This window comes from Halichoerus grypus, chromosome 4 (assembly GCF_964656455.1).
Source record: "Halichoerus grypus chromosome 4, mHalGry1.hap1.1, whole genome shotgun sequence".
NCBI lineage: Eukaryota > Metazoa > Chordata > Mammalia > Carnivora > Phocidae > Halichoerus > Halichoerus grypus.
Window position 1 is genome coordinate 178,650,305 of NC_135715.1, and position 24,580 is coordinate 178,674,884.

General features: G+C 45.1%; 1 protein-coding gene across 3 annotated transcripts in view; it reads left to right on the forward strand.

Annotated features, from left to right (window-relative positions):
* Positions 1–24,580, forward strand: part of SGPP2 (sphingosine-1-phosphate phosphatase 2) — a 181,350-nt gene that overhangs the window by 114,707 nt on the left and 42,063 nt on the right. For all 3 annotated transcript variants that reach the window (XM_078071356.1, XM_078071357.1, XM_036098687.2), the window contains one exon: positions 885–1,043. Coding sequence is in view for 1 of the 3 variants with exons in the window: in XM_036098687.2 (XP_035954580.2) it covers positions 885–1,043 (159 nt within the window). In the remaining 2 variants the exon portion in view is untranslated. The remainder of the gene's footprint in view (positions 1–884; positions 1,044–24,580) is intronic.

Here is a 24,580-nt window from a genome sequence, read left to right on the forward strand (position 1 = left end):
CCCTGCTCAGTGGGGAGCCTGCTCCTCTCTCTCTCTCTCTCTCTCTCTCTCTCTCTCTCTATCCCTCTCTCAAATAAATAAAAATTTAAAAAAAGGTAAACTAAAAATATTCATTGGTGAGTGATTTTTCTCAAGTCTCTATATTCATTATCCGTGGCTACTGCAACAAATCACCACACGCTTAGTGGCCCAAAACAACACAAATGTATCTCTTTCAGCTCTGGAGCTCAGAAGTCCAAAATGGTTCTTATTCAGACAAAACCAAGGCCTCGCCAGGGCTACAGTGCTTTCGGAGGCTCAAGGGGAGAATCTGCCCCCTTACTTTTTCCAGCTTCCAGAGGTGCCCTGCATCCCTTGACTCGTGGTCCCTCGCCCCATCTTCAGATCACCCTCTCCTTGACCTTCCTGCCTCCTCCTCCCATTTTGTAAGGATCCTTGTGGCCACACTGAGCCCAACCAGATCATCTCTCCAGCTCCACATCGTTAATGACACCTGCCAAGTCCTTTTTGCCATGTAAGGCAGCAAATTCACAGATCCCTTAGGATGGGGAAATCTTTGGGCACATTATTCTACCTACCATAATCCTAGACCCAGAAAGTGTCTTCACAGCATTTACCTTCTGAATATACAAAGGAGACAAGATTTCGGCTTGTGTGCCTTCACCTGATAGCCTGTCTTGGATGTTACTTAATTTTATGAAGAACTAACCTCTTCTGTATTTGGGTGGACAAAACGGGGTTGAGCACAAGGATAGCAATGCTATTGTAATTACCTTGGCACCTTGGCAGTTGAGAGCCTGTGAGTTTTAGACAGAAGTTTTTTAAAACTTGCCCTATGGTGACATGTTGGATGAACTCAGAGTCTTCTAACTTTTGTCTTTTAGGCGTATGTACAGAAGTACGTTGTGAAGAATTATTTCTACTATTACCTATTCCGATTTTCCGCCGCTCTGGGTCAAGAAGTCTTCTACATCACATTTCTTCCGTTCACTCACTGGAACATTGATCCTTATTTATCCAGAAGACTGATCATCATATGGGTTGTAAGTATGCTTATTACTTACTAACCATGACTACGCCTACGACAACTACCCGCTTTGGCATTCGAGTACTTTGCATATGTGGTCTTCTTTTTTTTTAATCACTTAGAGTTGAATTTTTATATGATTTACTTTGGGAATAATAAAAAGCTATGAACACAACTTGTTTTGTTTGCAAAAACCAAACAAGCCTGTGATGCATGTACATTGGCACACACCTCTATTTGGGGGAATAAACCCAGAAGAGAGATGATGTGAGGTGCAGGGAAGAAAGGACATTTCTGAGAACCCATGTATAGGGGCATAAAAGGCATCCTCCCAAGAGGCCAATTTTGGTACAATTTGACCCAAAACTGAAACTCGAAGCCGTTGACTAAATCATTCCAAGTGGTCTTAGAAGCTCGGAACTGGGGCCCTGGCACTTAGGAGGACGCTACCAGTCGCTGCTTGAACGTGGTAAAGCTTAGTGACTAGTCTGTGAAGGCGAGGGAGTTTTAATGATCAACCAGTTCAGAGGTCAGATTGCTTCCCTGGGAGGCGGAGCATCAGGGCGAGGCTGCCAGCACGCTGTTTCCCCAACTCAAGATTCTGCACTGAAAACAGAGGTTCAGGAGCACTTGGCTGTGTGAAAGGAGTCTGGGTTCTTGTGCAGCTCTGCTCTGAGAAGCTGTGTGGTCTTAAGCAAATGACTCCACCACTCTGAGCTTTATTTTTCTCATTTGTAGACCAAGTTCAAGGGTCTACAGAAGCCTCTGTCAGAAGCCATAACCTCACATGTCCTTTAAGGCAAGGGAAGGGAAGTAAAAGAGTGAAGTCCTGGGCGGGGATGGTGGGGAGGGGGTGTCCGTGAGAGTCACGGTGTGGCCACTAGGAGCACTGGGGAGCAGTCACCCCTCCACTCCACCTGTGACCTTCATGAAGCAAATGGGCTGGAGTTGCTAGATTTGTTTTTAGTGGGAAGCCTCCCATTTTTTAAATGTAGGCTTACATCTTTAAAACATTATGTGTCAGCTGAACAAAGAATCCTTGAAGTCCACATGTATGAGGATTGGTTTGAAGCCTCTAGCCTAGAGCTTTAACCACTAAGGTCTCTAGGGCTTATGGTTATGATTATTTGGCCCCAAATTCTTCCTGACTTTTTTTTCCTCCTTTTCTCTCTAAAACTACAAGCCACTGGTTCCTTTCGCCATCCCTGTCCCCACCCAGTCTTGTTCTGAAATCTAGCTCCTGTATGAGCGAGAGTATGACCTGAGATTCTGCAGAAGCATAGGCTTCTTGCAAAAGGCGAAATTTTGTGTAATCAATTGTGCATGTCTCTTTCTGATGTCCCTTCCCTACCTGCAGAGCAGGGCCGTCCCTGGCTCAGCTTGGAGGGCAAGGAGAGTGCATGGGGGCAGGGAGCATTTCTGAAATGCAGCAAAGGTACACAATGCTTGCGTTTCCTCCCTGCTGTTTATTTTCTATGTGTGTGTGCATATGAATATATATCAGTTTTCCAAATTTTGTGGTGGTTGAGTGAGGCAAATGATGTAAAGCACTTTAATAATTGTTCATGTGTACCGTCAGCTCAAGGTGAGCTGTCTCCCCCACCGAGAGTGGGCCGTTTTTCCTGAGGGGCTGAGAGGATCTTTACACCCGATGGTAGTCAGGGGACTGATTGTCCTTTTGGTTGTTATGTTTCATGGTGGAGTCCTCCTTTCAAAGTGCTCGAAGGATTTCCTGTGTGAGGTGAATTACCAGTCTTTTGTCGGAGAGTGAGCAAATCAGATCTCGGCCTGAGAAAGTAAAAGAGGAACCTTTGAGTAGCAGATCGTCCTGCGCTCTGGTGACCAGTTCCTTGCTTTTAAAAATGGGTGTGTGCTCAGGTCCACAGGCACCCGGGCTCAAGGTTCCATGTCCTGCAGGGTCAGCAGGATCCTCAGAGCAGTAAATTCCTAGTAGTTCCTTGTGCAAACAGACAGTGGAAGCCATTCCAGGAGATAGACAGGGACAGGGAGGGACAGGGACAAGCAGAGATGGACGGGGAGAGACAGAGAGAGGGAGAAAGAGAGAGAGAGAGTGGCCCAGAAAGGCATAGATGGAGAGGCACGTTGAGAGGTGGGTACGAGGGAGCTCTGTGCTGGCTGCAGAGATAAGGAGAGATGCTTGGTTTGGCTCTGCAGGAAGGGAAAGGGAGTCCCTGGTGGTGGTGGTGGCGGGGTGGGGGGGGGGGGAGGAGGGAAGGCAGGGTGGAGCACAGTGAGGTCCTTCCTCTGAGGGAGCCTCTCTTGCAGAAGGGACATGGGTCTTCAGGGAGTGAGGATGCAGCCACGCTAATTACACAAGGCAGAGCTGAAGCCTCCTAGTGTTAAACAGCTTATCTCGCCCAAAAGGCTTTGAAAGGCCACTGTGTTCAGGAGTGCCAAACCTCTTGTGAGATTCTATATCTAGTCAACAGTTGTCCTTGGATGGAATCACAACAGGTGTTATTGCATTTAAAAATTATCGTGCGGGTGACTCATACCACCTGAGGTAGCTTAGCAGAATTTATGGTTCTATTAAGCACTTCCTCGTCGCAATCCTGACTGTCCCCCCACCCACACGCACACACATTGTATGTCTTCTATTGCTTTTATTGGCGTCTGTGTTCATTATCTTATTTGATTTCCTAACAATGGGTGAGTATCATTTTCATCATTTTATAGATCGGGATAGTAATGCTTCAAATAATAATGAGCCCTACTCTATGTTGAGTGGATCAGTGTATATTACCACTCACTGTGACGATGCTGTCCATATTTTTACCTCCTTTAATCCTGTCGTCGATCCTGAGAAGTGGTGATTGCCAGCCCATTTTACAGATCAGGAACTGATGTCTAGAAAGATTAAATAACTCACCCAGATTCACATTAGGGTAAGTGGATTTGATCCTGGCTCCCAGGGCCTCCTGGAATGGAGACAGCTGCTGCAGTCATTTCTGAGAACAGAGCTAAATGACATGAAGAGCATTCTCTCTCTCTCTCTCTTTTTTTTTTGAGATGTTAAAACTGAGGCTTTAAGCATTAAAATGACTTGCCCAAAGTTACCTTCTTCTTCTTTTTTTTTTTTTTTAAGATTTTATTTTTAAGTAATCTCTACATACAACCTGGGGCTCAAACTTACAACCCCGAGATCAGGAGTCACACGCTCTAGCAGCTGACCCAGGCAGGTGCCCCCCAAAGTTACCTTCTATTGCATATTCGCCATGATTGTGTTTCAGGTTTGCCCATATGACATTTATGAACTCTGTATTCTATCTAAGCGTCTTTTATGTAACTTTCTTGACAAGTCAAAGCATTTTATCCCAGAAAATGTAGACAAGCGAGCCTTTTCAGTTAGCTGAAAGACCTCAATCAAGTCATCATTTCCCTCTTCTGTCACTTATCAGGGTGTTTAACCTGGCATTGGATTCAACCATTGGATTTCACTGAGCAGAGATGACTGAATGGTTATCAACCTAGATTCTCATGAAAAGACATGGTAGACCGTGCTTTAGGAAAAGTCACTGTCCAGAGTGACTATCCCATCTCTTGACTCCCATTTTGGTGTGGTGGCAGCCCCACCAAAAAATAAAAGCTTTAAAATAGTATTGCTGTGTCTCCAAAAGGTGAGAGGTCATTTCATTGAAATTGCATGGTGGTCGGCTTTGTAACATGAGGCAAAATCTCACTTTTTGCTAAATCAAGTTATTCTCCATTTAGTAAAATAGCAATGGAAATATTGATACCACAGTTGATACTTGAGAAGTTCCTTCTTGGCTGTTCTTAATGATATTTTACTTATTTATATACCGCCTCTTTTAAGATACCTCCTGGCATTCAGAACGAGGTACAAGAAAAAAATGGGAAAAGCAAAATTTGGGGAAATACAGATAAATTAGGAGATAAAGGCCTAGTCTGAAATGAAATGTAGCCTGCTGATTCAAAGTTGAGCCACAAATCTGTCTTTGACTTTGTCCTGACCAAACCAAAATGAGACTCAATTACGTCCACTAGGAAACATTTGGCTTTCTCCTAAGGGAGCAAAACTTGTCCTGATACGCAGAGTTCATAGAATCATTGAGCTCTGTTGCTAAATTATTTTCCTAGAGATAGTTTGGTATCACTACCCCCATCATGTGTGAGTACCCATTTTGACTTTTCCTCATAAACTTTGTGCATTCTCATTTTTTAATCACTGCTAATTTCACCAATGAAAAAATGGTATCTCAGTTAATTTTCATTTCATAGTTTTAGTGAAGACGAAAGCATTTTTCAGATTTTTATTAGCCATTTGTATGAACTCTTCTGTGAATTGTTAGTCTGCCTTTTGAGTGGTTTTTTTTTTTTTAAGGGGCTTTAGTTTTTTAATTGATTTTTTTCTTCAGTTATAAAATGATACTGAGCTATTGATTTGTCCATGGATCAGAGACCATGTATCTTTATAGATAAGATCTTTAGAAGTTTGAGACTTTGAGAAATGGTATTTAACTTTATGGTATCATTAGTGACTTAAAGTCCTTTAAAATTGAATTTCAGGGGCGCCTGGGTGGCTCAGTTGGTTAAGTGTCTGACTCTTGATTTTGGCTCAGGTCAAGATCTCAGGGTCCTGGGATTGAGCCCCACATCAGGCTCCACGCTCAGCGGTGAGTCTGTTTGGGGATTCTCTCTCTCTCTCTCTCTCTTTCTCCCTCTGCCCCTCCACTGCCCTCTAAAATAAATAAATCTTTTACAAAAATTGAATTTCAGTGCTTTTATACTGGGCATTTAGTTTGGGCACAGACCTCACCACTCCCTGTTGTCTTACCCTTTGTGACTGCCCTGGCCCCTTTCGGGCATTTGAATTTGGGATTCCTATTTTCAGGCGCCTAGTTTTTCTGGCCTGTAGTTTCCCTGGCCACAAATAGCTTGCTCCAGTGACCAGCCCTTAGAAAACCTGGTTCCTGCTGCCTGAACTCCAATAAATTTAAAATGTGTCTCAAGTTTTTCCTTGCCTTTTTTTCTACTTGTAAACATTCTTCTCATTTGTGAACATGGCAAATATGCGCATGAGAAAATTTGCAAACTTTTTTTTACCTAACATCAAAAGATCTGTTCCCCACCATGCTCACTTAAGGGAGATTATTTTTAGGAAATTATTACCCTAGCCAAACTATTCTGACAGTTTTTCTGATGGCTGCTTCTGAGCGTTTTCAGGCAGAGTTCATGTCTCTTCCGAGGGAGGATTCATGGCTTCCACTGACCTCCCTGATTGGAAGCGAGGGGGGAGGGAGGGGAGGGGGAGAGGCTGCTTCCAACTCGGTCCGCAGCTCTGTGGCCTGGTCAGAAGGTCCTGGTCCTGTAATACCATGAAAGGAACACCAGGCTGATGTTTGTAGGTAGTGCTGTTTGGTTTCCAGAAACAGAGACCTACTCAAAGTCGCTCAGGAAAGGGGGGGGATTTGGCGTAAGTTTCCAGGGAATCCGAGAGCCAGAACGTCACGGGGCCGGACGCTGGTGGACAGTGTGGTCCTCTGCTCAATGAAGCTGTGACCCCAGGTGCCTGCTGGTCACCTCCCAGCTGTTTTTCCTTTAGATTTTCAACACCATTGGACTCAGCTCATTAAGTCTCATGATTCCAGCCATCTGGTGCCAGTGTATGCACTGGTTGGACTCGCTCCAAACAGCTGTTTTGGGGGTGGGGATAGACAGTTAATGGGGGCACAGAGCCACGGGCCAGGTTGGAATATCAAGACTTGGACTGTAATCCTAGCAGTGAAACCAGCTCGAGGTAGGTGAGGATTCTGGCCGGCAGCGCCCCTAGCTTTCAAATGAAAGGACGCAGCTAGAGGACCCTTGGAGGCCTGCAACAGAACATGGTCATGAGTCTTCTTTATGTGTTCGCTGTATGACCTTTAGAAGAGATTCATCTCTGGCGTGGAGTAAGAAGCAAAAGAGCCAGCGTTGGGCCAGATCACATTTGAAAAACAAAAACCAAACCCACGTCCTCCCTTTTGCAGACTGAACGCTACTGTGGCTTTACTAATTTTGTCTCTGTGTGGTGAATCCCCTCAATATCAGGGAGTACAATTGACACCCATATCCAGTCCATTGCCGAATAACTGTTAGACTGCCTGCTGTTTGTGTTCAACAGGATCGAAGGAACACTTTAAAGGAAAATGCTTAATTGCTTGGCGAATATCAAAGGAATCTGAGGAGCAGATTTCTTTTTGCCAGGCCCTTCTGTTCCTAGTCTTCCCAGTCAAATTAACTCACATCGGAGAGCTCAAGTTTGAAATGATGGATTTCACATGGCTCACATTCTGATGCCTGAACACTAGCTAGCTGATATCAACGGTACGGAGCAGACCTGGAATTTACACTTAAACTGTGCCCATGATCTAGACAGTGTCTAACTGCTGTGGAGTCTAGAGTAATATTTTATAAAGCTGACCCATCGATTGGTTAAGAGGCAAACTCTGTGATAACCTGTCACGGTGGGCAGAATGGAGTGGTGTCTCTGGATGTGGGCAGGCTGCCATCTGGCTGTCCCACAGGGGAGTAAGGAAGGAGAGGGGAAAGGGCTGCCCGGTCCCTATAATTCACCCACCTCGTCCGGGGTCAATTTTAGTGCCCAAAGATGACTTTAAATGTGATTAGCTCCTAATCTTCTGTTTAAACCACTACCACTGTTCACTTCAAAAGATTGCCCTGCTCGTTAAATTGGTTCTTGCCTGAGATTAATGAGTCTTGAAAAGTATTCAACACTGGCCAGATTGTAACCCATGCTAACTTGCATTGAATGAAACAGAATTAGGCGGCAGAGATTCTGCCCAGTTTCTCTGAAGTAGCATCTCGTAATTTAGTCTTAGTTAAATATTAAGTAAATGGCTCTGGGGGGTTTGTTATGCAAACTGTATTGGTTTGGTTTTGAAACACAATAAGGAAATAGTTTGGTTTTAGTCTGGGTTTAAAAAAAAAAAAAGCTTAAAAGGGACTCATTATGGTGGAACAGATAGTTTGGGTCTCTCTGTGGATTGCTCTCATTACCTGAAACATGATCTCCCCCTCTCTCTCTTATGATGATGACTGGAAAATGTGCCCACATTCTTCCCTACCTCCTGCCCACTTTATCCCCCTCACCCCCTCCCATACTGTCACTGCTCCCAGCCCCATAAGACTGTAGTGCTGGATTTGGGTTTGGTTCTGTTTTGATTGAGCAGAATTGTAATCCTCCCAGAGAGTGGACCCCATTCCCAAGTATCCCTTCTAAATGCGTCACTTAATTTAGCCTGTGGGTGTGTGATGGCTTTAGAGCTTAGCTAAGTATGAAGTCGTTTGAAACCCCGAAGGCCTGGAGGCAGGATACCTTTATGGAGCTTCTAAAATAATACAGAACGCTGAACATTTCATAGAGTTTGGTGTGCAGTTAGTCCTTCTCTTCTCCCTTTGGTTTTATGGTAGCTTTTCATGTCTTATATAAAAAACAAACAAACAAACAAAAAACAAATAGCATTTGCCAAGTCCTGTCCAGACCAGAAAGCGAGAAGCGGCCAGGCAGGGAGGAGCAAAAGGAAGTTTGGGATTCTCTGAATTCACAGGAGTGGCCCTGGAAGGGGGTCGCAGGCTGCCGTCCCCCTCTGCTTTGGGGACAGTCCCTGCAGGGCTTTACAAAACACCCTCCTTTGTCCCAGATTCCCTCCCTGTCACTTGTAAAACAAAGGAGAATGAGCTAATCCATGGGCCATGGGGGGCGGGGGAAGTGGTCTTTCAGATAAAATTTTCAAATAAAATCTTAACAACTCTATTTTTTTTCCTACTAATCAATTCCATTTGCAAAGCTGTATTCTTGAAATGGGTCTGCTTACAGAGTCTTCCCTCCACGCCAGGTGCTTTACATCAAAGAACCCCACTTCACAGATGAGAAAACTGAAACCCAAGGACTTAAGTGACTTACCCAAAGGGACAGAACCAGTGAGTAACACAGGGAGTGCGCACCCCTGGTTCTGTCTCCCGACACCAGGTCCTTCTCATCTTGCTTAAGATGTGGCTACACGTTACTCATTCCCCCACCCCACCCCCCAATCCAGTCCTTCAGAGGAGTGCTGGGCCTGTGAGGGTGGAACGTCTCCTTTGCAAGTGCCCTCTACCTATGACCTTTGTCTCTCACTTCTCTGTGCTGGGGTCCCTGTGAGTACCCCCCTGGTCAGACTGTGTGCCCCAGACTTGTTACACTTCCCCCGAATGCCAGGAACCCAGGACGGTGGAGAAGGGTTTTGGTAGCTTTGTTGCAAGGCTGGAAAGCCCGAGGACCGCTCCCTGCTGATGCTGTGGGCTTGCATGCCTGGGCCCCACCTCCACTTCCTTCTGCTAGTTTGCAGAGCAGCCAAGTGGAAAAGGAGGAGCGAGGATAAGAGTGGCCCTTTGTCCCATGAGGAGGTGGTGATTTGACCCACAGGGGACTATCCTTGCCTGAGGAGACAGAACCTCCTGGGGAAGGCCGGCCTTTTTCTTGTCACCATGGCTTGCATTTCCCAGGCTTCTGGTCCCTTCACCCTTCAGTAAGCTGCGCCTGTGGGCCCCGCAGTGTGAGGCTGAGGAGCATTACTTTCCTCAGTAGCTCTCCTATAGCTTTTGAGGTTCGGGAAGTGTCCCCTTTGCTGGGAAGGGGAAGGAAAGGCCTTTAGCAGTTAAGTGCTCTGCCCGTTTACAGCTGGAGAGGTCATGCTTTAGTTAGGCCTCTGGAATTTTCTGGAAGCTTGAGAGCTACTAGACAAAAAAAATAGTGGTTCCCTAATGGCTGTCCTCTCTCCTCCTCCCTATCCTTTTACCAGGGCAGCCGCCGGAGCTTCCCCAGAGGGGCCTTTCGTAGGCTCTTCTCCCCGGGGCAGACAACACGGGAGGCCCTCTTTAGTGAGAGGCCCACCTGCCACTGGGCCCTTTTGCTCTGGTGGCCTCCGCGGGCACACACAGTAACCCGGAGGCTCTAGGCCTGCTTGGCGGGAGTCGGGCCTCAGTCATCCGAGGGTTAATCTGGGAAACTGAGGCTTGCTGGCCCGACGGACTCCAGAGGCACCAGCCCTCTGTCCAGTCCATCTGCTGGTGTTGGAACCCCAGCTCCAGCACTGTCCTCGCAGTCACCCGCTCTTAGTCTGCCCCGCTGTGACGAGGAGCGAATATATAATTCTCAAGGAGCCTCAGTATAAGTGCTCATGAGGCCCAGCCTGCGTGTCCCTCCGAGGAGCAGAGCCTCCGCGCCGCCTTTCAAGGCCATGATGGCTCTAAGCGCAGTGACAGCCATCATTTGTCGAGTCCCGACCCTGCACTAGATGCAGGGCGATGGACTTCACAGACATTACTGAGTGCAACAGAGGCGCTCTTGTTATTCTCCTTTTAAAGGCAAAAAGCACTGTGAGCAGACCAGCCGTAGCGGGTAGGGGACAGAAACAGGATTTGAACCCGTGACTATCTGATCCCAGAATCCTGGCCACGAACCACGGCGCTCTGCACTGGCCTTTTCCCTTAATTATGTTCAAGGTACGCCCCGCTTTTTTATGTATTTGACATGCTCAGTTAATTTTATTTTTTCATTTTGCAAGTAGCGAACCACGTTAATACAAAAAGCAAGAAAATAAGAAAAAGCTCCCTAAATTCCACCTCCTTTATTGATTTGCAGGCAGTTCACCTTTTCCATCTATTTGCGGCCGGCCTATCTACACAACGTTTGATCACAGCGTACGGTTTGCATACTGCTTGGGGATAAATGGTGTGCTAGAACATTAAACGGGACTCAGAGTTCATGCATGAATACATAAGAAAAAGAGGGAAGTGGGGTCAGGATGACTCAGGAATCTTTCAGCCTAAAAGGAATAATCGAATGAAAGGATGGTGTGTTTCCCCTAAGAGTTAGGAGACTCGGATTCTAATCCAAGTGAAAATTGCTCCCTGGTTAACACAGCCTGTGTTTCAGCAAGCTGGGATGGGCTCCTAGCTTGCTGGATGTCCCAGGTATGCAACCCATGGTAGACCAGAGTTTACTAATAATTACCCAAATGGCATTTATTTCTGGGCCTCAGTTTGACCATCTATGAAATATGGAATTGAACAAAATAACCCCAGGGCCCCTCTTATTTTGGGAGTTTTGCAATTATTAAAAATATTGATGGTGATGGTCTTTCCAGATAGTCTTTAGTCCTATGTTCTGACTTCAACAATGCATCTGGCCCTATAAAATTTCCCTGGAGTGACACCCCCTCCACCTTGACTGGGTTAGCTCCTACCAGTTTTTCTTGGGGTCCCCCATGAAGAGTAATAATGGTTCCCTGGGAAAAGGTCCTTAGGAAGATAGTTGGACCCACCCCAAGTCTGAGTCACTAGGAATCATTTGGCCTTGCAAATTCAAGCCAAGTTGGGGGTACAGGGATTCACTGAAGCTTCAGCACTCATCCTAGTTCAGGCGCAAGGGCAATGAGAAACATCAAGCACGCAAATCTTGCGCTGAGCTTCGGGGTGCGCGCCTGCGCACCCGCGCCCATATAAATTCATTGTATTGGATATGCGCAGATTTAACTAGAAAAAGATGTTAGTTTTTGTTCTTTTCAAAATTAAATTTCTTCTGGCATTCACAGGCACTGAAATCAGAGGGGACAAAATGTTTTGTTCAATTTTCAAATACAGAGCAGTTTTACTCTAGAGGTTGGGAAATGATGTTCTGAAGGTTTTCCCAAAAACTCTAACTTGGAAATTAGCAAGCTGTGAGCAGCAGTAAGCTGGCTTCCTTTTAAACTAACACTGCTATACAAATAAAGCCTCAATGAATGAAATAAGAGAGCTGATTTCTTTTATGAGGCCATAATAGAAGGTTCAGGCAAAGGAGAAAACGAACCTCTGCATATAATAGTAACGCTACAATCCATCGCACACCTGGATGGGGCCGCCGGAGGGAAGGGAGCCCGTCCCAGCCTGACCACGCCCCCACAAGGGCTTCTTAAATAAGGGGTGCGTGAACTAGATCAAGGCTGAGCAATTTCCAGTGTTTGTCTACATAATTGGGGAAAACATTTAGCTAGAAAGAGGGGACACGGGGGGGGGGTGCATATAGATTGAAAGTCTCCATTTTTCTCTAGCCAACAAAAATCACAACGTGGCTGTTTCATTAGAACTCATTAAAAAAAAAAAAAAAGGGACTCATCACTTGGGTAAGCATTCCCAACCAGCTAAATGTCCTTTGAGGCTTTTGCTTACTGGGGCCTGGATTCAGAAATTTAAACCTAAATTTGTACTGTAGAAAGAGCTTTTAGAATGTATAAGACTGGATTTTATGCTTAAAAAAAAAAAAAAAGCATGCCAATCTACAAAGAATGTTTGACTATTTTCCCTGGGGGCAGTTAAAAGGGTATGTTTAACACTGAATGGATTAAATAATTAAAACGCTGTCAAGAGCCTGAGTTTCAGAAAACCAGGTGCTTGTCTGTAGTTAAAAACCTCTCCGTTACCTACAAGCGTGTTGAAGGTGTGTTAATCTGTTACCTAGCTCTCTTATGGATATTAATTTTGTGTAATTTTATACACTGATGAGGAATACAGTTTAAGGAAAATCTATAAAAGAATATAAACACACCTAGAGCCTTTTTAGGGTGTCGCCTTTAAGATTAAAACCTAAAGAGCCTTTCATGAGATGGATCCTGGTTCAGAAAATATCCTTGGAAAACAGAACAGCAACTTTTGTGATTGAGATTACCCTACAAAAGCCAAGGTGAATGGACAGACACCCAAATCAAAACCCCATGATAAATACTCTGTTGCAGTCCCCTGGCCATTTTTCACCCTTTGCAACCTGAAACGCTAAGATTATGTGCATTTAAACACCAGACATTGAGACAAGCGGGAAGACAAGCATGAAGGCGTCTCCTAAAACATCTGACTCTTGGGTTCTTGCAGAGACATCAGGCTTAAGTCTCCACCTGTAGTTTTTTGTTTGGGGATCTTGTAACCATAAACTTAATGCAATAGTCACTGCTACCAACACTTTGGTCCTCAACTGCATCCGGGTGGACCCCTGCCGAGCTGGGGGGGGGGTGAGTAAAAGAAGATTAAAATGTGCTTGTCTCTTAAGATGATGAGATGGTGCTGGAGTGTAATTGATCTCATGCGGGCTCTTCGCAGCTACTCTGAAAACGGAGGGACACAAGCAAAACCTGTAAAAATAGGAACTGTAGCATTTCTGTATCTAAAATATGATGTTGGTAAGTTCCACACATGAAATAGAATTTCCGTGTGAGTCATTGTTTCTAAAAAGAATATTAAAAAAAAAAAAAAGCCTATAACTCCACAGATGGCACAGCACTTCCAAATATATTCCTTTTTTCCCCCAAACATATTCTTATTTCAATCTAACATCATTTTGGTACGATACTTAATACCTTATTTACGTGTGATAAAATGGAGGGTGTGATATTGATAATCCTGCTTTATCCACCGCCTTTCTACGTCCTCTTGCTGTGTCCAGCCTAGAATAAAGGGTGTCTTTGGAGGAAATGAAGTCTTTGGAATGGGCCCAGTGGGTTAGCGTGCAGGTGGGAGAGAGAATGTTCGTGGATGGGCAAAGGCAGCCCTCGGGAAAGTTCAAAGAAAAACAATCATAGAATGAGTCACTATCACATATATTGGGTAAATAAGAGCAGGATTTAGAGACATCTAAGCATTCAGTAAAGACTGGGTCTTTTTTTTTTTTCTTCTAAAGGAAAGTTTGCACCTTTTCACTCAGTGACCCAAGTCCCGGTTTTGCCTTGTGTCAGCTTCTTGGAAAGCTCCCGGCAGTTTTCTTCAGTTTGTCCTTAATCTAGATGATGGTTTGAGGGCCTTGAAGGGGTTTGGCATGTCAGAGCTGACCTTAAAATACTTTCACCAAAGTCCTTTTTAAACCTACACTTTCTCCTACAAAATAAAACCCATTTAGATAAAGTTCTCAATATCTTCTTCCCTTTCTTTTGTTTTTAAGCCGAGAGCATATCTGTTGAATTTTACCTGAAACCCTGAAGATAATCCTCCCCCCCTTTTGTGTTCCAGGAAATGACTCTCTACAAGGACCCACCCTTCCCCATTTGACTTCAACACTCACAGGTTTTCCCCTTGTTTATCCGTGACAAGGCCAGACCCAACCCTCCAGTTCCCATTCTTTGTCTTGTCAGTGACCAGTCTGGACAATACCTGACTTGACCAAACCTGAAACTTCTTTCCCTGCTCACATCCCTGAACTTTGACCCACCTTTGCCCCAAATAGCACACAGCCCCTCCTGAAGGGCCCTCCTGAGAATAAACTGAGCTGAGGGTCCTCAGGCTCTGATCTCCTGTCCTGTCCATCTCCCCACACCCGGGGAACATCTTCAGTCCTCCCTAGTAAAGGAAAGCCCTTCTCTGCCTAATCTTTGAACACTCCCAGATCTCCCGACGAGAGGGGTTGCCCGTTTGCCATAGTCCCTTCCCCTTCTCGCAAGAATCCTTTACAATAAAGACTCTCCTTACCTAAATCCAGATTTGGGGTTTTTTGAAAAAAAAAATGGGATGGGAACCCCGCCATCTAGAAAGAGCCAGTGTGAACATTTGGTTCGTAACATTCTAAACATTTTCCTTTGTGGGTGTACGCTCTCTCTTTTGCACACTTGCACGTGCACACCGACCCACACACTTACATTGGATATATGATGTTATTCTATGAAACTTCTAGCTCACGGACTCCTTTAAAACTCAATTTTTTCACCTAAAACACCATCAACATGCCCACTGTGTTCTTCTGGTAGAGCTGCCATCCCAAAGCACCACGGGCTGGGTGGCTGAGACAAGAGAAATTCATTTTCTCACAATTCTGGAGACTGGAAGTCTGAGATCAAGGTGTGGGCAGGGTGTTGGTTTCTCTTCTGAAGCCTCTCTCCCCGGCTTGTGCATGGCCTTCCTCCCTGTGTCTTCACATGGTCTTCCCTCTGTGTGTGGGGAAAGAGACAATGAAGAAGCACAGAGAATTCCACCCTAGAGTACCTCTGCGTGGCGGCACTACCGTCCTCTTCCAAATATCATTTTGTGGCAAATTTTATTCTATTTTTATTTTTTTAAAGATTTTATTTATTTGACAGAAAGAGACACAGCGAGAGAGGGAACACAAGCAGGGGGAGTGGGAGAGGGAGAAGCAGGCTCCCCCTGAGCAGGGAGCCTGATGCAGGGCTTGATCCCAGGACCCTGGGATCATGACCTGAGCCGAAGGCAGATGCTTAACGACTGAGCCACCCAGGCGCCCCTTGTGGCAAATTTTAGTTTGTGTTTGCTGCCATTATGCAACATACAGTGTTTTGTATTGCAGAATAACTTTCAGGAAGGCATTTGGATTTTTCCTCTAACCAAGGCAACATATAAATAACAAAATGAGGAGAGGGGGTCATCTTGTTCAGGCTGGTATTTAGCCTTACTTGGGACTAGATGTGGAAGACAGAGATGTAAGGATTGCTACTCGAACACAAAATGGGTTCCTAACTTTATTTTTATAGTGTCCAATCACAAGCATTAGATATGATTGATTAGATTATAACAGAGGCGGTTGTCCCTTGAATAACGTGGGTTTGAGCTGTGCGGGTCCACTTGTGGATTTTTTTTGATAAATACAGCCTAGCACTGTAAAGGTGAATGTATTTTCTCTTTCTTATGATTTTCCTAATAACATTTTGTTTTCTCTAACTCACTTATTTTAAGGATACAGTACGTAACACATATAACATACAAAAGTTGTTTTGTATTACCTGTTTGTATTATCAGTAAGGCTTGTGGTCAACAACGAGCTATTAGTAATTACACTCGAGGGGCGCCTGGCTGGCTCAGTTGGTAGAGCACGCGACTCTAGAGATCCTCAGAGTGGTGAGTTTGAGCCCTACGTGTACTGTCGAGTTTACTTAAAATAAAAAAAAAATTAAAAAAATTTAAAGTTACACGTGGATTTTCCACTGTGCCTCTACCCCCTAATGCGGTTTCAAGGACCAACTGTACATTCAAATGTAACTACAAAAGCATCTTCCACAACCAAACATTACATTATTTCTGTATGTTCTCCCCCTTTATTTTAGGGCTGGCTTTCCCCGCCTTCATGAGAACCATTGGGAACCTGCTCTCTAGTACCCACTTCTCAGCGGGGTGCAGATAGTCTATTAACTTGTTTTATTACTGTTTCCAATTGAATAAATAGTTCACAAAGAACATGGATTTTAAAGAGTGCTGTATCATTTTCAAATTATATATGGAAAAACGAATTCTATTAGGACATGTAGGCTGTTGATTACATCAAATGTGTGTTCTACTTGATATACTGGTTAATTCAGGGACCTGGATCTCATGAGATGTATGATCAGATCTGTAGGAACCAATCCTACAATTTTTTGTTCCCCTCAGTAGCTGAGCCTATAAGTTACAGAGTATCAAAGAAGGTATTACCTAGTATTTTACGTCAGATTCTCCACTGTGTCCTAGGGTACCAGCTACAAGCTACAATCCTAAATTATTTACTGATATAAATGACTTGTTGACTTTTATTTTTTCATGAGCTTTGTAGATCCAAAGAGTAGGACTTTTAAATCAAAACATCTGAATGATCTCCCTTCACACAGGGAACTGTGAAACAGAAAAGCTACAAAACAAACATGAGCCGCCTTAAAACATTTCATGTCCCCTTGGTCCTCACTTCTCAGATTGATCCATTTTGTGAAGCAGTGAGCAGAGTCGTTCTCCGGGGAGCCATGGATGGTCCATTTATTCATTTAGTAGAGATTTTTATTCTATACTGTGTCCTTGTAATTTTATATTTCCCACATTTCTGGAAACATTCCCTCGGTGCAAGCCTGCATCATCTTTATTTAGCACTACTGCATTAACTTTCTAATGAATCTCCTATCAGCTATTCAAATGCACCCCCCCACACACACTCACACACGGCATGTAGCGTGACCTCTCTCCTGCGAATCTGACCACACATTTTAAAGCATGTTAATGTCCAAGCACCTTAAAACTACCTATAAGGCCTTCCACGACTAGATTCTTTCCTAAATCTCTACCTTTAGCTCTTCTTCCTATCCATTCTCTGGAATCACAGAACTCCTGATGATGATCCACACTCCCATTTCAATGATATGCATTTTAGGCATGCCATGCTCTGCTTTATGCTTCCTTCCCAGAACTGCCACTACCTCATGATGTCCCCTGCTCCTGTCTGCTGCAAGACTCAGCACCGGCATCATCTTCAGAAAAGCCACCCCGGATCTTGTATCTGCATTCCCTACTCGATGGCTCCTTATTGTCCCCTGCAGCTCCCACATAGTAGCAATTCAAATAATTGGGTAAAATAAATGCAGGCTGTTTCTACAAAGATGATTTAAGAGCTGTCCCCCTGCAGGGGACAGACCGGCAATGAAGTAATGAACAGTTCAGGGTGCTAAAGATACATTAGAAAAATCTACAAAGTCCTGAGGTGGCGCCCTAGAGAGCTTTTTAAAATGGAATCCACACCCCCACCCCACCCCCCGCCCCCATCTGGAATGGTTCTCCAGTGTCCCTGATGGAAAGTCAGAACCCACATTTGGTTGAGATTCCATCAAGGTGTTTTCAGTATGAAAGTAAAAATTCTATTTTTTTCTGAGCTGATAAATAGTCGGATCAGAAACCAGATTTTATTTGCTTTTTAAAAAGAGCGTCCGGCCTTCTTTCTTACCCTGATATTGCTGGGCAACAACTCAAATTTTAGTCACTCAATCATTCTTTTAACCAACATCTGACAACACTACCCTAAGTGCTGGGCATAAGCAACGAACAAGATAGATGCCATCCTGCACTCCTGGGATTTCCGTGGAGACAAAACAGACAGTAATAAAGAAATTGATACGGTAAAGATGGTCTGATTATTGTTTGGGCCACAACCAGGGTGAGAGCAGAGACTTACTTGAAAGAAGGTGATCAAGACAGAACACTTTGTGCTGTTTCGTTTAACTTAAGGCTTGAAGGATGAGGGGGAGCCAGCCAGGTGGGGAAGCTGGGGGAGAGATTTCCAGGCTGAAACAGGTGGAAAGAGCAAGGTTCCCAGCTGCCCAGGGCACTATTCCAGACTCTGGGCGGGGCATCTGCTCAGAGTGAGGATGGGACCGATAAAATAAAAATACGTAGGCTAAATGGAGGCAGGGTACAATTCTATGAAGAAACATAAAAAGATGTGGGGAGAGGTAGCTGTGTGAGGGAAGGTGGTCAGGGAAGGCCCTTCCGAGACGGTGGCATTTGGGCACAGGGCTGACTTGACATACAGTTTACTTATAGCTCACGTGTAAATTGTTTGTGGCAAATCTAGAATGTTTCACTTATCAGCAGTCTTTCTATATTCATGATGTCTGTACTCACTTGGAAACCGGTGTTCCCAAGAAGTCTGAACGGCCCTTGCAAGCAAGACTCTAAGAAGCAGCTAGAAAATAGGTAGATTTTTTAAAAGTGTGAAGCCACCTTGCAGTTGGTCTTTTCTGTCTTCGAAACAAAACTTGGGCTGTGATTCAAATCTGTAGGATGTTTCGAGGAACTTCGCACAAAGGCTGGCTTTGCCCACCACCGTGTGGACCGTGGCCTTCCAGCGGCGGGGGCAAGGGAGGGAAAAAGGTTCAGAGAGAAGAACATGGATGCGCCTGTTGGCCCAGAAAGCAGACACCAGCAGGCTCAAGTCAAGCCTCTCCCATTACAAAGGGTCACAGGGAGGTTATAGCCCCGGTTACAGTCCCACTTGGGGGTTGCTGACTGTGGGATCCCCAGCCCCTCCTAATAGAGTTAATCACTCACTGGGCAACTGGAAAATCAGTGGTGCCCTGCTCCCCACCCCCTCCACCGCGCCTGTCCTCCTCCAGACTCCCTCCTTTGCCTCCTGCAGAGAGCAGGCGTCAGGCAGGGGACCCTCTGGGATTCCTGTCCCTTCCTGCTCAAAGATCGGCTTTTCGGGAGAGTCATCTAGCTCCAGGGGAGGAGAGCCAATTCTTCTCTGCCTGGGAGAGACCTTGTAATGAAGCCATCCTGCCAGAGATGCAGAGGAAACAGCAGAGACAGGGCATGAGGGGGAAAAAAAAACAGTTTTTTGGAGGAAAGACATTCTTGCAGCCAAAATGAAAAGGAAACTTGATTTTCAGAGATGACGGGCTCGAGAATATTTCCACGTCTACCACCCCTTGTCAAATGCAGTGGCATCTCAGTTTTTAGGGGGTGGTGAGTTGTGTTTTTGTGGTTGGTGTCATGTTTACACCAAGCAAGCCCTTCTGTAGAGCTTACTAGAACCAGAGGGCTCTTGGCAGAGAGCCTGAAGGATCAGGATGCTGGTGGCCAAGATGAGAATTTTAAATATTCTCACATAATAATTCAAAATAATTCATAATAATTCAAAACTTCTTTCAGAGGAGGTCTGAACCGTTTGGTTGGCAGAAAGGTGTCACCTGCAGTTGGATTTAAACCAGTCCGTCTGGCTGACTGGTTTCGTGCCTGAGATATGAGAGCCTCCACCTGGATGTCAGGGCTCAGATACCCTCTCCTCTCTAGAAGAGACTGTCCCAGGTTCAGATGTTTTCCGGGAGTGGGGTTAAGTCTTAGACCAGGGCCCATTGCTTTTACAAGTGGGATGGGAAGTTGCTGTTCCCAGGGGTGGTGATGGTGGGGAAGGGGAGCAGCGGAGTCATAACTGTGTGGTCCTAACTTTCATAGTTATTCAAAATAATGAGAGTTGTTCAAAAATGAGTATGAAATTGGCTTTGCCCAGTGCTGAGAGCACAGCCTGGGATGTCAGCCTGAGAGTGGAAATAGATGTCGCGTAAAAAAAACAGAAGAGCCCATTTGGCCATCCCCCCTGATTCTTTGAGTAGATACATATCCAGGGCGCCCTCACCCCAAACTGACATCATCCACATTGTCATAAGTGGATTTTCTTCCTTACATCCTATGATTATGGCTTCCCTAATTTTGTTAGCTTGCATATTGAATTTTTATTCTTATGCATTTCCTCAGCTCTCCATTTCCTACCCAGCCTTTTAGCTGGTAATTTCGTTTGCTCAGGGACTGCAGCACGAGAAAGCACCTCATGGAGAATGCGTGCCTGCCCCGCGAATGTGCAGTTGTTTGAGCATGAGGAAATGTAGCTGGCACTATCAGCCTTTAGAGATGGAGAGCGCCCAGACCTAACGGTCTGGGGACTGTCATCCGCTGTTCTTATCACAGTTAGCTCAATGCTAAATTTCTTGCCAAGGAAGAGAAAGGGGAAGATTTGGACATATGTGAAGGGAACAAATCTGGGCAAGCAGAAGGCCCCTGACCCTTGAACTTCCTCCAAGAAGGACCATTAGCACACTGCTTTCCGGATTAAAGATGGTTGTAATCAGGTTACACCAGGAGTTATAAGAACCCGCGCCATTAACCATATATCTTTCTGTGCAACGCAGTTCACTGGTCCTGTGAAAGGCAAGCCTCCGAGATGCGGTTGACTGGGATTCAGAACTTGAATGGATGAGGCTGCATGGCTTGACTCCTTGGAGTCTTTAATCCTTCCAGAAAGAGATCTTTTTTTTTTAATTTCTCTTGAGTGACCACCATTCAGAGCTTTTCTGAGTTGTGTAAGAACGTAGGCTGTCAGACCCACTGAGGCAACCTCTAACTCCAAATGTTCTTAACGCTCAAGAGCCTCTCTTTACAGGAAGCCAACTTGAAATGACCCAACCCTGACTATGTGAGGAGAGCCTGTGATGGCCTGAAAAATTAGGGGTCCAGTATCAGACCTTTAGCCTAAAATCAGGCTCAGGGTCTGTCAAGTGAGCATGACGGCCGCCCCAACCTCCCCGCGTCCAGAGACTTCCTCCTCCACTGACGCTGCCATAGAGCATAGACACTTTCTCTTGTCTCCAAGTAATTCAAGACTAGACTCTCTCTGAGGCTAGAGATATTTCAAGATCTACTGAGCCTGAATCCCATTTAAATAGTATCTATGCTTTTTCCAATTGATTTTTTTTTCCTTCAGAAAATTCTGACACACATTACAGAAACGCAAATGCTTTAGTCTACACAGCTGTTTTTGTTTTATGAAATGTTTGGGTTTGGGTGGAGTTGAAAGGGGACATGTCAGAACATTTGTTTTTATGACCAGCAGTTTTTAAGACAGATGCTTTATGGTGAAGCACAAGTTACTGGGTGCCCCTAGGATGGCCTGAGCTTGAAGAAGGGTCTGGGCAGATGTTCCTTGTGTCACTCTCCTAAGTTTTCCCGTTTGCTAGGCCCACTTCTAGAACACAACTGATAGAATTGTGGGAACATTTGTGAAAGATGAACGAAACAGAGAAATTGGCCGAGGTGAAGTGAGAGAATTGCTCAATTAAGTTTAAAAAAATCACCGGGAATTAGGGCACGTACATGAAAATGTCTTGGGAAAATTTAGAGATCAACAATTGGTAATTTAAATTTAACCTACTATCTCCCCTTCTTATTATGTCTCTGGAGAAAAATAAGAGAGTGACTTGCCAGGGTCCTTTGAAGGTAGAAAACAGTGCTTTCCTGACTTCTTGCCAGAGCATATCCCATATCTGCTTTATCATATGCACCATCTATAGGCTGCTGTTAGCAATGTTGATTAGTAACGTCTAAGTGGCTCCCAAGCTGATGTATATATAAGCAAGTGGGGATTTAGGGAAAGCCTGCAGCAGCTTATTATTAATGCACTATGCTGAAAAGCTCTGGCTTGCTGTTGATAAACACAAGAGCTCTGGGGTAAGATGATAGCTCATTTTGGAAGCTAATATTAGAAATGGTATCTCTACGGGGGCGCCTGGGTGGCTCAGTCGTTAAGCGTCTGCCTTCAGCTCAGGTCATGATCCCAGGGTCCTGGGATCGAGCCCCACATCGGGCTCCATGCTCCGCAGGAAGCCTGCTTCTCCCTCTCTCACTCCCACTGCTTGTGTTCCGTCTCTCACTGTGTCTGTCTCTGTCAAATAAATAAATAAATAAAATCTTAAAAAAAAAAAAAAAAAAAAGAAATGGTATCTCTACTGAGGCCAAGCCAGTGAGCTTCCCATTCAGCTCAGGGATGACCTTGCACACAGCCTTGGTTGGACTAGGGATTCAAGAATATTGATCATGGACATTATACCACAGCTTGCCAGAGGGGCCATTATGATCCTCATCCATGATCATCATGGAACCATCATGATCCATGAGAAGTGATGGCATGGACCATGGTGTTAGGTTCTTCCACATTGCCAAGGTCATCATGGATAACCTTGGCCAGGAGGGCCAAGCACTCAGTCTGTAGATGGCATTGCTGACAATCTTGAAGCAGTTATCATTGTCACAGTTGTCTCCCTTTCTGAGCATTGTGACATCAGCACCAGGGATTCAGGATGATGATCCTTTGTCTTCACCTTTCAAGGGAGCACCAGCCTGTATAAGATGGTGAAGACAGCAGTGGGCTCTGGGAGGTATTCAGCATCTCACCCCATTTGACGTTGGTGGGATCTTGCTTCTGGAAAATGGGGATGGAATTCCCATTCACTGTCAGCTTTCCATTCTCAGCTTTGATGGTTCCTTGAACTTGCTAAGGGTAGAATCACTTATTAACATGTAGTCCGTGTTATCCAGGTCAAGGAAAGGAATTACTAATGACCACAATGGCCACTTTGGAAGCAGGCTGGTGACAAGGCACGTGGTCACAAGGCACCTCATACAGACAAATCCCCTTAATCCAACTTTTACTCTCAGGACAAGGATGTGGCCAGCACCACATAACAAGGTGAAGTTTTGGGAACACCTGGATGGCTCAGTAGGTAGAGAGACTGACTCTTTTTTTTTTTTTTTTAAGATTTTACTTATTTGACAGAGAGAGAGACCACGAGAGAGGGAACACAAGCAGGGGGAGTGGAGAGGGAGAAGCAGGCTTCCCACCGAGCAGAGAGCCCAATGTGGGGCTCAATCCCAGGACCCCGGGACCATGACCTGAGCCGAAGGCAGACGCTTAACGACTGAGCCACCCAGGCGCCCCAAGAGAGGCTGACTCTTGATTCAGCTCGGGTCAGGATCTCAGGGTCCTGGGATCGAGCCCTGCGTCGGGGTCCATGCTCAGGGGCAGTGGGGGGAGTCTGCTTGAGGATTTCTCTCCCTTGCCCTCTGCCCCTACTCCTGCTTATGCTCGCTCACTCTCTCTCTAAAATAGATAAATAAATCTTAAAAAAAAAAAAAAAAAGGTGAGGCTTCTATTGAGTGGGGAGGAACTGAGAGTTGCATGAGTTTTAAACATGAAAAAGGAAGTCATGCATTTTAGGCCAAGTACAGGTAGCAAGGTTGAGTAGCATGGACTATGCGTTGTTCAAATCTGTTTGGTTCCTGGGTTCCAGATGGCAAGTGACATGAGGTTTGATAGCAAGAAATTTATCCAGATGTTTACCTAAATCTCTTTAGCTTCAGATTTCAGGAAATAAGAATTTGGATAGCGAGGGATACATGCATATTGACTGCCGGCTTGCTTGCTTGCATGCATGCATGCATTCAGGACCTAGGCTTGTTGCAGGGGCCAGGGGAGTAAAACAAGCATAGCCAGGGCGCCTGGGTGGCTCAGTCGGTTCAGTGTCCGATCTTGATTTTGGCTTAGGTCATGATCTCAAGGTCATGGGATCGAGCCCTGCATCTGGCTCCATGCTCAGTGGGGAGTTTGCTTGTCTCTCTCCTTCTGCTCCTTCCCCTTCTTGCACACGCCCCCTCTCTCTCTCTCAAATAAATAAAATTAAAAAAAAAAAAGCATAGCCTAACCTAGAGGTATTCATATGAAAATGAGTGGTGATCAATAACCACATAATTATGTAACTGTGATTCCCAGAGTGCCTAGTACGTGAGGTGAGTTTTATTTTTTAAATGTACATCTGGGTTCTACTTATGTTGTAAAATATAACCAACAATCAGGTCATGATTTCACAAATACTGTACTAGAAAGGAGTAAACCAATCTGAAGACCAATATTATCTAATAACATGAGTCGTCCATGGATGAGACAGAATCTAGAAGGATGTTTTGTGACTGACTGTAGTTTAAAAAATGCTAATGAGAGCTGGACCTGGAGGGGACCCCAAACCCAATTGGGTAGGAGGCCACAGAAAGGGTCCCACCAGAGGTCCAGACACATTCCAGTTAAAACTATGCTGACTCAATCTTGAAAATACTAAAAAGCTAGTCATTTAGGCTATCCTTGCCCCATGGAGACCAGGGATGATGCTTGGCTAATTGGTGAGGCTGATTGGCGAAGAATTCATTTAGGCTCTTGGCTCAAATTGCTTGGGGTGATTTTCCTGCATTTGTTGGGTCTCTAACCTGTGGGAAAGTCCTGTTGTAGGTTTTACTGTTTTTGATGCCCGCCAGAGCACAAAGAGCCTTAGGTTAGTCGTCAGTCAGCCAAGACCGAAGGTGGAGTTTCCTTCCAGCTTAAATTCTGAGACTTTTTTTCTTCTTTTTTTTTGCTGTAGCCTAGGCTGGCTGGCTGGGTTACGCACACAG